The sequence below is a fragment of the Tympanuchus pallidicinctus genome, unplaced genomic scaffold, assembly GCF_026119805.1.
Source record: "Tympanuchus pallidicinctus isolate F22 unplaced genomic scaffold, pur_lepc_1.0 scaffold18, whole genome shotgun sequence".
Taxonomy (NCBI): Eukaryota; Metazoa; Chordata; class Aves; order Galliformes; family Phasianidae; genus Tympanuchus; species Tympanuchus pallidicinctus.
The window spans coordinates 13,806,914-13,820,442 of NW_026294699.1; the positions used below are offsets into that span (position 1 = coordinate 13,806,914).

General features: G+C 40.1%; 1 protein-coding gene across 5 annotated transcripts in view; it reads right to left on the bottom strand.

Moving 5' to 3' along the window:
- TRRAP (transformation/transcription domain associated protein) overlaps positions 1-13,529 on the bottom strand; it is a 73,246-nt gene that overhangs the window by 7,006 nt on the left and 52,711 nt on the right. For all 5 annotated transcript variants that reach the window (XM_052680148.1, XM_052680146.1, XM_052680147.1 and 2 more), the window contains exons 61-67: positions 11,643-11,844; positions 10,433-10,597; positions 8,800-8,890; positions 7,542-7,741; positions 6,783-7,044; positions 782-1,007; positions 3-220 (exon numbers count right to left, since the gene is read on the bottom strand). In XM_052680148.1, the coding sequence (XP_052536108.1) occupies positions 3-220; positions 782-1,007; positions 6,783-7,044; positions 7,542-7,741; positions 8,800-8,890; positions 10,433-10,597; positions 11,643-11,844 (1,364 nt within the window). The remainder of the gene's footprint in view (positions 1-2; positions 221-781; positions 1,008-6,782; positions 7,045-7,541; positions 7,742-8,799; positions 8,891-10,432; positions 10,598-11,642; positions 11,845-13,529) is intronic.

Here is a 13,529-nt window from a genome sequence, read left to right on the forward strand (position 1 = left end):
ACCTGTAAAAAACAGATGTCTTTTTGTAGTTTCCTTCCTCTTCTCTAAACAGGGGTTCAAAAGGCGAAGGAGTTGCAAGACACGCTCTTCTCGGCGAGACTCTGTCAGGCAAGCATCGTTCATTACCAGGTAGGGGTAAATCTTTCCATTGTGGCCTCGGATGTAGAGCCTCCTGGCTGCAGTGTTGTGTTTCTGAACTATCTCCACTCGGGGCATAAACCTACCAGGAGGAAAGAGAGATTAAAGCCCTTGAGCTCATGTCCTCTGATATCAAACGACGATTTAAAAACCAGAAAACAAACAAAGGAATAACACAGTGCAACTGTGAAACTATATTATGAACAATTGTTTACAATTTTATTCTCCAGTTAACACAAGGTTTCTATCTGATAGTCAACAATTTCAGGCGTTTCTGTTTCTTTCTACTAGAAAAACAGTTCTTAAGCAAAATTAATCATTAGATGAGATCCTGATCTCTGCTTTGAAGAGTTGTCCCTCTGTGAACCACAACAGTAGAAACACTCTCAAATAACATCAACATTAAACAAACCCAACATAATTGTCAGATAGCAATCGAGCTGTGCTGTGAGGCAATGTGACATCACCAAAGGAGGATAAAGGAGCAACTTGGGCTGTTACAACAAAGCACGACTGTATACATTATTTCAATAAATGAAATACATAGTAGCTATTTTCTGCAGCATGGATGGGAGAACATTTCCACTTTCTTCCCCATTTAGAATTACAGAATTACAACTACTCCTTCCCCACTAGAGTTTACCTGGCTATCTTGATGTAGTAATGTGTTGGCTTGGGCATCAGGAATTCTCCAGGTATCTCTACTTCAGCAGTTTGAGCTGAAAAATTGCTTAGAAAGCGGCACTTCTCCTCGATGAGGAAAAACTTGGGAAGCTGTTTAGTTTTTGCCTCCAGGATTTTGATCCACTTCTTCAGTTTGGAGATCAGATTATGAAGTTTCATTGAGCCCGGTACGCTGAAGTCAAAGTCTAAAAGAAAAAATGCACGTACATCCTTAGCATTTTGGATTCCATATACTGCATTTAACAACCACACGTTAGAAGTTTGTGCTTGAGATGAGATTTTTTCAGCCACATGCCCTCAAGCAAAATACTTTAAGCAGTCCCCCATTCCACATACACACCTGTGATGAAGAAAACAGGTTTGTAAAGCACCGCATTGGCCTTGAATACTACAGCTAAATGGAATGCTACCTCATAAAGTCAGCAGCTGGCACGTGAAAGGGAAGGCACACTGCCACTGAAGGCTGTCACAGGGACACGGCTCCCCACGGAGCCCAAGCACGCAGTGCCACTGGCAGGTTCACACAAACACAGGAGAGATGTGGAAGAGCCAAAGCCTGACTGGTACGGAACCACACAACAGCAACAACACTACAAGAGGTGCAGGAGAACAAGTCACACAGCTCAGCGCTGTGACAAACACATGGAAGACAGCTTCCTTTGAAAGAGAATGTTGCATATTGAATATCTTACTTCTACACAAAACACTTTATTAAAATTCTAACATTATACACAGCATAAACTTATCAGAATCTACTGCTTCCTACTAGCAATCCGCTACAGCTCCAAGTTATTTGCTATTAATTAGTAAACCATGAGTTCAAGAATTTCCTGTTTTACAGCCATGAGAACAAAAATACACAGTGGAAATTTTAAATACTGTTATTGTATTTGATTATCCAGAGAGCAACCAGAGGGACTGACAGAGCATGCCACCATGAACCACAGGAGTAGATCTGATCACTCAGCAGAAGAAGAAAAGTAAGTTTAATAATTCAGAGTCCAGCACTTCAGTTTTCTGCCTGTTTCATTAAAAGCAATTTATTTATTTAAAATTAGTGGAGCCCTTCTACTTTTAAAAAGAATGGAAGAACCCGAACTGAGGATGCAATGCAGAATCGGTGAGCAGCTTCAGGACAAGAAGTGAAACTGCTGTTATGTTATCCTCCTATTGTGAACTGCAAGAAAACCTGCTCTCCTCTCTTGGATGCAGAGTGCCAGAACAGATGTGACAAAAAGCAAAAGGACATCACGCAAGGAGCCCAACCTAACAGCCTCCCAGTGCAGCAGTGCCTCCTGCAGCACTGAGTCAGGGCAGACCTTCCCAGGGCAGCACACGGGTACTTTTCTGACTGAAATCCCTGCAATACACAGCACCTCCTGGGCCTACACAGAGCTCAGCTTCCAAACACCACTTTGCCAGTTTCAGAACACAGCAAGCAGAAAAAGTAAATAAATAAACAAGCTGGAATTCTCCTGAGAACATACCGCCTTAACAAGTGAAAGTGCTGTTCAGCACTGCAGTATCACAGTGCTGACAGACTAAATGCAGCCTGTAAGAAGCTAAACCACTCCATGGCACAAAATCCCCGGGAACATGCAGCCCAGCACCCTTTCCCACATACCCACAATACAGAAATGCCAACAGTTTTCACTGAGAGCCTTGGAGCCCAAAACAGCGACAACCAGCAGCACAAAACCATTCCACCTGTGTAAGAAAGAAGCCTGTGGTGAAAGATGCAGCTCCTTACATACGGATGACAAAAATTAGAAGCATTCAGTAATCCTCCCTTGTCTTTTTCTACCTGGTGCAGGCAGTGCTTGTTGCAAAGCACAGAACCACCCTCATTGGAATCCCACGGCTACCCTCTAGTGAGCACTGCGAGCACAGCATGCATGGCAGCAACAGCGCCCAGCCATCCAGCTGCTGGCTCCTCAAAGCACAGGAAAGTATCCCAAACTGCATCCAGTTTGTGCTAATGTGCTTAAATGTACTACCAAAGCAGTAAAAATATGCATCAATATTACAGATTTAAGTCAATAAGAACAAAATAGTAATCAAATAGCATTAATTATGTTAATTAAACAAGTAATAAATAAGACATTCCGTTCAGCGTAGGAATAGGTCCAGTTTGTTAAAATGCCCATGCTAGGATTTTGTAGTTTTGTTTCCCAGCAGCAGGTGGGAAAAGAACAGAAAGTTTAAGTCCTTCACTTGAATTTTAAAAAATAATAAAAATGATAAATTTATATGTGTTTTTATATATTTTTATTTTATATGCATATTTCTATTTTTCATATTTTAGTTAATTAATGCTTTTAGCATCAGCAACAGCTCATTTCTAGGACCTGAGAGGTTCTTATGCCAGAGATATGACAGGATTCTGCTTAAGAAAACCCACAAGCCAAGGGGCATCATCCAAAGAGCCAGGACAGCCTCCAGGGCCCTGAGATATAAGCTGAACTCTGGAGAGAAGTTCAATCCCTCGTACATGTGATGGTGATGAAGATCTGAGCATTGTCCAAAAGCAAGAGCTGTCTATTATTATTCACTACGAAATTACTGTGTGCTTTCTGAAGGGGCCTTTTTAATCTCCTAAGAACTTTAGGACAGCAGCAAAAACAAGAAAAAACTCAGTGACAGTTAGGAAAGGAATAAGTCAGCTCCAGAAAACCAAGACTAGGAAGACCAGACTGAGCTCAAATGAGATGCTAACCCCAGCCTCTTCATTTACACTTTCTGCAGACAGTCCTAATACCTAAAAATTACAAGAGAAGTAAAGGAAGAGATGTCTGAGCAGTGCTAGGCTTTCTCAGCAGAAAAGAGGTCGGGGGGAACATCTGAAAGTAATGCTAGCACTTGAAAAGCTAATAGCATAACAGTTCTATCTCCCTTTGCTCCACACTTCACAGTGACTGAGGACTTCAAGAAGCTTCCTTCTGATTGCAGCTTCCATTCACAGCAGAGAACTCTGCTAGGTGCCACAACACCCAATAACACTACCCTGCCTCTTAAGGGACCTTTCAGTTTTCCACCCGTTCGCAGCTTGACTGGAGAGAGGGCAGCAGAAAGAAGCAGGGGTCCAACCTCTGAAATCTCATCTGCCCTCGACTGAAGAGTTGAGGCCATTTCTCTCCTCCCTTTGCTGCTGAGTGCTCTCAAGGGGAACATTTCTGTCTCTATGCCTTTTTTTTTTTTTTTTTTGTGTTCTTTGATGCCAAAGGTTTGCAGAGAAGGATCAAAGGAACAAAGAACAGATGCTCAAAGAGCTATGAATTCGAAGCTCCAGAAAGAAAAAAAAAAAAAATCACAATAAAACTTGGTTTTAAAATGCATAATGCTGGGACAGAAAAAGATGGCCTAGGAGAACTCCAGCAGTCCGGTTGGATGCTGACAACATCTTTCAACTACATGAAACAGCGAGAGAGCCCCTGACAGCTCCTAACAGGTGAAGGTGCTCTGACAGCACTGGAGAAGATGACACAACCACACAGAGCTGCACGTGCCTGCAACACAGCCACCAACATCCATCCATAACCACAGACATCATTTTTCTCCTAGGCAGCTGCTCAGCATGGATACCTGTGAAACGGAAGGCAACCTCTGCATTATCTGTCCACCATCTAAACACAGGCAGCACTATGAATCACAAACACAAACCTTGAATCTGCAGTGTGACAAATGGACGCAGCAGGCATGATTTACAGATGGTTTCTCATTACATTAAAACAGCTTTTGGAACATTCTGTGGTGTAATCAGTCGTATTCATTTAGTTACGTACTTTCCATTGTTACTGCAAACCTAATCAGAAACTTACTTTCATGTTCTACATAATGAATTAAATTGTAGAAATGCATAAACATATCGATCTGTTCAGTTTCATCCACTGTCCCGTGGTTCATTTATGAAATAAGCAAACCAATTTAACAGATAGAATAAAATCAAACCCAGCACAAAGAGAGGTAAGTGTATTAATCCTGCAGACATTCATGTTTAATTATACCTGAAAAATGAAACGTGAAACCTTGAAAAACAAAAACAAAAAAACCCACAGAGCAATTACTTACTATTAAACTCAGGCTTCATAAGGAAGTGCTCCACATTTAATCATTCAATCACTGGCAACTGTTCTTATGTTCAGGCCTTTGTTTTTCTATATGTTGTTCCACATCATTCTTTGTAAAAGTTGTGCTTGGAAAGCACAGCTGAAAACTTTACATGCTATTTACACACAATAAAGATATGCAAACAGCACATAAAAACCAAAAATCCTATTCAATTTTATTTCTTTTTTTTTTAAATAAAAATGTATATGAACAGCAATTAAACATTTTTAAGGGTTTTTTGTTGGTTTGTTTGTTTTACAAACGCTCTGAAGGAATCCTTCAGGTTTCGCAGGCATGAGCCAACTGCTGCTCTCAGCCTTCAGCTGTAAAAGCCCTGAAACCACAGACCCCCCCACTCATATCTTAAAGGAAAGACATGAAAGCCAAGTACAGAAGACCTAAAGTAACTCAGAAGCACCCTAAGACTGAGTGTGCCAACATGGAGAGCAATGAAAAGCAGCTGGACTCTTACTGCAGTGCAGACATACAAAGCATTACTGAAAAACAAAAACAAGTCTAAACTTGTATTTAACGTATTTCATTTCCCTGTAAGCTTCAGTCAAAGACTCACAAAATGGTTCTGCTTTCACTTCCTTTCCCAGCAGCCTTCATCCATTAAAAATCTAATCATATGGTTCAGGACTTTCATTATCTGCTGTCATGCAACTGTTGTGCCTCAGAAAGGGCGCCATGCAGTGCATCATGTGCACGGGATATGGAGGTCATGTCTACAACTGAGCTGCTCTCACAAGATTCCCATCCGTTCACCTATTTTCTCAACGTTAGCAGTAAAATGCTTGGGGAAAAAATAAAAAGAAGAAAAATAACAACAAAAAACCACTGGAAATCTACTTGTCAAACTCTGTAAACTCTCCTCAACAGCGTGGACCTCAAACAATCTCATGTTCAAGGAACTTCTCATAACTGAGAATTCTAAACAGAACAATCAGTCAACACAAGATTCACGTCTGCAGAGGCATCAGCTTGATGCAGAAAGGCTGTGATTTTTAAATCACTACAAAACCAAAACTGAGTTCTACCTTATGCCAGAATCATCTGAGACAGAATCCCAGCAGGGTAAATTGAAAAGCAAATTCAGAAAAATATGAAAGCCCAGGTCTGCATAGGAATCCTATCTGTCCAGTTACAGGCAATTAATAACTTTGAGTTCTTAATTTCTGTCACATACAGCCACGTGGCCTTCACACTTCTCAGCAAATGCATCACTGCACCCTGCTGTACACAGACTTCTCTCGAATTTTAGATCAACTTCAGATCATCTAACATGTAACACCACTGATAAAGCAAAAAGCTGCTTCTCTCAAGTGCCTTTTTTATTAGAGCTGATTAAAGTTATTGATTCAATTTACCTAACAATGATGTGAGTTTTTGTAATTGTTTTTTTCATAATCTAGTTATCCAAAACACCGGAACAATCTTAGTCATCAGAAGTCAATTGTTTTGAAAGATTCTACACAATGTTGAGAACTGGGAGTCCTGCAGTGATAATTGCATTACATTCTAGCATTCAACATAAAACAGTCACCATTACTGCCTTCATCTAAAGCAGGCAGTCTGATCCCAATTGCAAAAAAAAACTGCAGTGAATTCTAATCTAATTTATCTTTAAACACATATGATTTGACCACAGGTTTAGGTAATAGAAATACAATAATATCCTCATTCTCTATGTTGTGGTCTGGTTTTCATCTGACAACGTATGGAGCAACAAAGATAATACAAAGTACTCCAGGTTGTGCCAAATGGCAGGAAGAATAAAAAGGCAGAATGCTTTCAGAGTTGAGCTTTGTGGGGAAAATCTCCCAGGAGATGGAGATTTTTTTAAAAATTACCTGTTGTGAATTGCCCTTTTAGCTTCTGGAAGACGGGATCCTGAGCTGTCGCCTGCGCTCTCCTGGCTAGCGACTCTGAGGCTGCACTGGAAAACATGGTGGACACATTGGACACGTTCTCAAGTCCTACTCCAAAAGTGCTCACTAACTTTTTGACGAAGTTTAGTGTATGAGGAGTGATTTTGGCATCTGAAACAGCTCCGCTTTTCTCAAAGGCAACTGAATAGCACTTCGCCAAGCCCTGCTGCAGTTGTCTAAGAACCTAAAGACAAAATAATGGTAACAGAAAGTCAGGAAGATCAGGTCTTCTGATGTGGTATAAGGAAACACTGTTAAGCCACTGCCAGGTAGATAGAACTGCGTGTACCACTTCGAGAGGCAAATAAGAGAAATGGAATAGCAAGTCCATCTGCTCTCTAAATCAAATTTGGACAATAATTACCACCTGTCACAGACTACCAGATCAAGAAGAAAACCGGTATCTGTGAAATTTAGTATAAGAGCATCATATTTCATTTAAAGCAAAGCAACAGCTTAAATCCTAATGCTAGAGGCATTCGTCAATCTTTGGGAAACTCATATATTGCTTCCATAAATAACTAAGCTCTAAAAACTGCAATCAGAGCAGCCAGTTCTAGGAATACATCAGTTTTCTAATCAAAAATGTTTTACTGCTCAGAAGTAATCCTAGAGAAATATTTTGCAGCTAAGTTTTCCCTAGAGGATACATACATATGAAACCGTATAAAAGCCAAATACCTCTTCGTGCCAATTCTCCCTGAACCAGACCATCTGATCTACAATGCCTTCCAGAGAAGACAAAAGAGTTGGGTGTAATTCTCGCTGCATGTGCATAATTCGACTGCATCTCCACATTGGTGCCGTGGCTCTGATTGGCCCAGGATCTGAGGCAGAGTGGGACTGATTTCCAACTGAACTTGGCTGTTGTTGCCCAGAATCTGGAAAGCGGAAAAGTAAAATCAATACAAAAATTCAAGACTTTACTCTTTATAAACTTGAAACGCATCTGCATGAAATGCATGGTTCTGTTTTTTGGATTGCCCACCGAGTTTCTGAAAATCTGTCAGTTAAGAAAGAAAACTGCTTGCAGTGCTGTTCAGCACTACAGACTTCTCAAAGCTAGAGCGATGTGAACCCTCAAAATCACACAGTGCTGGGTTTTACACTGCCAAATCAAGCTCTTCAACTAATGGACAATATTTCATATAGGAGCAAATTAAGCAAACACTGCACATTTTGGCCTCCTCCCTTTTTTGGTGAGATCTCTTACTCAACTGCAGGAATAAATACAACTGATGCCAACAACACATATATGCCAATAACATATAACATATAACACACATATGCCAATAACACTGCTGTACAGTGTTACCCATTAGTAAAACTTATCTCCGGTGTTCCAACTCCACTGCACGGAGTTCTGGTTTATCACATCATGTCCTGCTACTTCAAACATCATCATCATCTCCCAGTGATCAGAAACCTCATGTAACTCACCAGAGCAGTAATTTGTGGCAGAAATGAGAGGAAGATATGTTATCAGCTACCAATAAACGCATAAGTGGTGATGTCAAGAATTTGGCACAAAAATTTCTCTTGCTGGACACGAATGTAGTAAAGTATTATGGCATGTGAAAGTATCATCTTTCTCCTCTGAAGGAGGAAGAAAGGAAGCATTTTTACTGTTCTTCCATATCTGAAATGCAAGACTTTTCTACCTAAAATCCAGTAAAGAGGGCATAATTTTGAATAATTACAGTTACACAATAATGAAGTTTAAACTCTTCTTGGTGAGCATGTTATTCAAGACAGATCCATACTTGAAGCTTCTGTGGACTTAATGCCATAGAAAAGAATTTCAATAAAGTTCATTGGAAATCTTTTCCTTGGCCTCGCTGCCGTGCTCCCTGGAGCAGCTATCTTCCCAGGCAAATCAGGGGCAGCTAAGAATAATGACCAGTTCAGGAATTCAAACAATTTCACATATCAGACTCACCGCTTTTGTAGCGCTCTCGCTGTTCTATCTTCAAGGTCAAATAGAGGGTTCTGATAGGGAAGTAGACAGCTTGCGGATAGACTCGTCCCACCTACATGGGGATGTGATGCACACGGTTCTCATTTGAGGAATACTGACTGCACATCAGACCAACACACACAGATTCTCTGTGTAAATGAGTGTAATTCAGTAATAATCCACTCCTTGTATTAAATAACAGCTTATGGAAAACTAGGAAACTGAAGATCGTTCCAGTAACAGAAAACCAAAGAGGATGAAACGGTGACTCCCTCCACACACTGTTAAGACATTACCTAATTAGTGCTTCCACAGTACTGTTCAATAAATCTGAAAATAGCATAATGCCAGCGTACCTGGGCCTGCTCACCAACCTTACTCACGTACATAATGGAAGGGAAACAGACATAATGACACCAGTTAGTCTTTAAATTAGGCCACAATTCCCAGTGAGCCCCATAGTAAGTGATAAGAAAGCCCATTAGAGAGTAACTTTACTCCAGCTAATTGCAGCATTTAATGTAAGGGGATACCAATTTCACCAAAAAAAGATGTTAGCTTCCATAATAAAACAATAATAAAAAAAAGCTGAAGGAGATATTAACATCCAGCACCTCCTCTGAAATCTGTAAATCTTTTCTATTAAAGGAAAGAAATGATGTGTCTAAGCACTACCCACAATGGAGCACATCTTAAGACACGATCAGAGACTCCTCCAGCCACAACTGCATTAAATCATGGATTTTTCTCCCCTTTCTCCCCTCCAGATGGGCACAGAAAGCCTGACAAGCTTTGCAATGGCACTTCCAGGATCTGTGCATGCTAAAAAGAGAGCTGAAACTAAACCATGAGCAGTTCCATCCCTGAAAACATACCTGACCCTGTTCACATTAAGCAATAACAAAACAGTATGTAAAAATAATCTCCCTTAGTGTAAAGGCGTGCTGTGAGCCAACTTTATGCTGAGACACAGGCAACCTTCTGTTCCGATCCTGTTTTAGAGCAGAGGGCAGTCAAACCTTAAAATTCCAAGGTAAGATTAATCAAAGCTCCTTTGTCTTTTCAGAGGTACAAACCGAGGAAGCCAGCTCCTTCACCTATCTGCTGAACACTGCCCTTACTTCTCCAGTCACTCGACATACTAAATTTTGAGTGTAAATTTACAGCACCTCTATGAAGATTTCTGAGGGTAACAGTGTTAACTTTTAAATCTAAGAAAAAGAAGAAGCTAAGAAAGTCTGTCCTTTACTCACTACTTACTCACTAGAGCAATTTTTTCCTTCTGCTCTTAACACAACATTTAACTATACATTCCTAAATCTGCACTATTCTGTTCACAAAAATGTAATAAAGAGATTTCCAGAGGGAAATCTAAAACATGTTAAGCAAATATGGCATACAATTACACTAGGTTTAGTCTCATTAAGCATCGCTCACTTTGAACTTGAAGTCATTCTGCTTCTAGGGAGAAATTAGCATTTATTAAATTAACAACAGTTGCAAGAAATAACGCTTTTTAAACTTTCCTAATTTGTTTTTAAAAATTGTTATATATCTCATCTTGAAGATAAAGATTACAGACAATAAATAACTACTGCTCATCTTCTGTAGCTACCTGACTGATGAGGTTCAGAAGGAGTTTGCCCTCAGAGCCAACCAAGCATGTTAGCAGCTGTGGAATCCAGGCCAACCACTGGATGGGTGGGACACCAATGCAGTACTTGTCCACTGCGTCTGCCAGTGTGTTCTTATCATCATCAAAACTCAGCAGCCACAGAACCTGAAACAGAGTTTCAAGCAGACAATCTCAGGGTTTGAACAAATTCAACATGTCAATTGGGTTATGCAGGGAAAAAAAACCAGCATCCAGATAATTACTGATATGATACTGAAGTCCATTTATCTATCAAAGCCTACTTGGACACAGGAATGTATATTTATATCCCTGGCCAGTGTAGGATTTTCCCCCAGAAATAAGATTAAAAGGATGTAAAAATAAACACATGTATATTTAATGGGTGTGGTGAGGGGGTTGGGGTGGAAACTGACACTGCCTATGGGTGTGATCTTCAGAGACATTAACCTGAATGTTCCTTCTTCTGTCTAACCCTAACAATACTTTTTTTACCAACAAATTTCAATGGAAACATACCAAGCACTGCCTGCTTGTCCTAAGCACTCACAACTAACTGAAGCTGTATTTGTGGACTCAACAACACGACATTTAGCAGGAGAGTACAGCTCTAATAACTGTGTTTGTCTAACGAACTAAACAGAAAAAAAGCAATACAAAAAATTCTGAAAACGAAGCACTAATTTTTTAGAAGTTTGCTGGGGAGAACAAAGATTAAACTAAAGACAGCTGACATCGTACCAGCAGTAACCCACAGTTCCTATCCCTGATGGAGTCAGAAGGGCAATGCCTTCAAAACTAATCCCAGTTAAGTAGCTGGAAGAGATATTTGAATAGAGCTGAAAAAGTGGGGAAAAAGCATTGTGAATTCTATGGCTTTGACATATGGCAAGGTATCTGACTGAACTATACAGCAGGACACAATAAGTCTTACATTAACTTAACAATCCTTAAGAGTTATGCAAGCAAGGATGTTACTTATGCCCTTCCCTCCTGCTCCCCACAAAGAAGTTCCACACCCTAACATACATATCTACCTCCTAACGAAGAAAACAATCCATGATGACTTCCATGCAATGACTATGCAGCAACCATGCATACAGTTTCAGCCTCAAGTAAAGCTTTTAATCGGCGCCTGGTATTTCTCCAGTCACAACTGGGGCATATGAATGTTCAAACATCAGAACCTTACCTTTGCTAAATATTTTCTTGATTTGCTCTCGTTCTGATGACGACACGCATGCAGATAGCAAGTAATTGCAGACACACCCAGATGAAGCTGACGTTCTTTCACAAAGATATTCTCCAGGTAATCACCCCACATTGCCCATGCCTTCACTAGGACATCATGCATCTGTACAGCTGCAGAGAAAGCTTTGTTTGCCTCTTCAGACCTGCATGGTGGCAAGAACGAATTGAGTTTCACGCTAACAAAAAAATCCCTAAATCATGTAACAGCTTTCTGATAGGGTACTCAATGATGTCCATAACATTGAATGGAATTTTCCCACTAAGTTCTCCAGGAAGGGCTTATGATTGCTTTCTCCTAGCTTTCCTTTATTTCAGCAGCTATGAAAGCATGGTTCATAATGGCAACAATTATGCAAATGTTTCAGATCCCCACATACTCTCTGAAAAACTAAAAGTTCCAGTGCACTGCAACTGCAACACAAGCAACAGAATAAGACTCTGGGGAAGAAACGAATAATAAATGATTGCTCAAAAACACCAGAAGTAAGGAGGAGTGAGAAAAAGTAAAATTGAGAAGATAAGGCATGAGATATCTTTTGGTGGACTCCACCTTGCTTAACTTTCTCCCACCCAATCTCCAATTGATGCTACCTGGAACAAATCAGCTCTTCACCCCCAAAGCTGAAAAGTTAAGAAGTCGAGGGGAAGAAAAAAAAAAAAGAAAAAATAAAAAACAACAAAAGAAATCTAATCATACAATTCTTGGACTCACAGAAACAACAAAGCAAAGTTTGGTAATTGGGAAGTCCTCTCTCAGTTCCCTTGCATTTGCATTTCAAGATTTGGCATATTTCACCCCAATATACACACAGCCCTCAAACTTAGGCAGTGTTTCAGGTATAAGGCTAAAGAATGAGAAAACTCACATGTACAACTGAAACAAACTTTTAAAGCATTTCAGGATTCCTATTTAATAGGAACCTTCTCTCTTTTAGAATAAGCATAGTAAGAAGCAGTACAAAAAGTAAAGTAATGCTTGTCCATATTTTTTATATCACAATACTGGCTTGAAAGATTACAGTGAATTAAAATGATTAGCTACTGAGACAAACTGATAAGGAAGTATCTTGGTCAGTCAAACACACTCAGTGCAATGTTACACAAACACGCTGCCTTCTTTTAGAAGCTTTCTGCACCTGATGCTGAAGGTTGGAAGCCTCGTAGCAAGGCAGCAGCCTGATAAATGACTTCATATGACTACTTCCCTTTCCTAAAATCAGGACTTCTCAGCAGATCTTCTTTTCTACCTCTCTACTATCCATCATTCTTGACACCTGAAATGACTTCTTAAAAATGCTCTCTCCCACCTTGCTCAGCAAATGGGCAACACCAGAGGTGACCTGCAGCTTGCAATGTGCTTGGCACTCAGGTCAGCAGCAGTCATGCATGCTCAGCATCAAGACTGCCCATCTGCTCAAGAGTAACCCTCCCAACATCCCAACTCCATCTGCAGTGCCTGAAAATGCACATTTGGGTTGTTTTGCAAGGTTAAGATGCATGTTTTAAACAGAATCCCTTATCTGTTCCACCCTAAAGAAAGATGTAGGTACAGCTTTTGCTGTCTTTTAGTTCAACTGCATGAATTTTATTTATTTAAAGTGGGGTGGAGGAAAGGCAGACTTTCTTCCCTTTACACCTCAACTGAACCTAAGCTCATTTATGACCATAAAAAAGCCCACTGCACTTTCCTTTGAAGTAATTACACTCCACATATTTAAATTTCTCTCTTGTACCCACAGAAGATGCTCATTATTTTCTGACTTTAATTTCTATACAGGGTTGCAGTGTACAACTTAGAAGCTGATGGACTTCATTTTGAAAGTGTCTG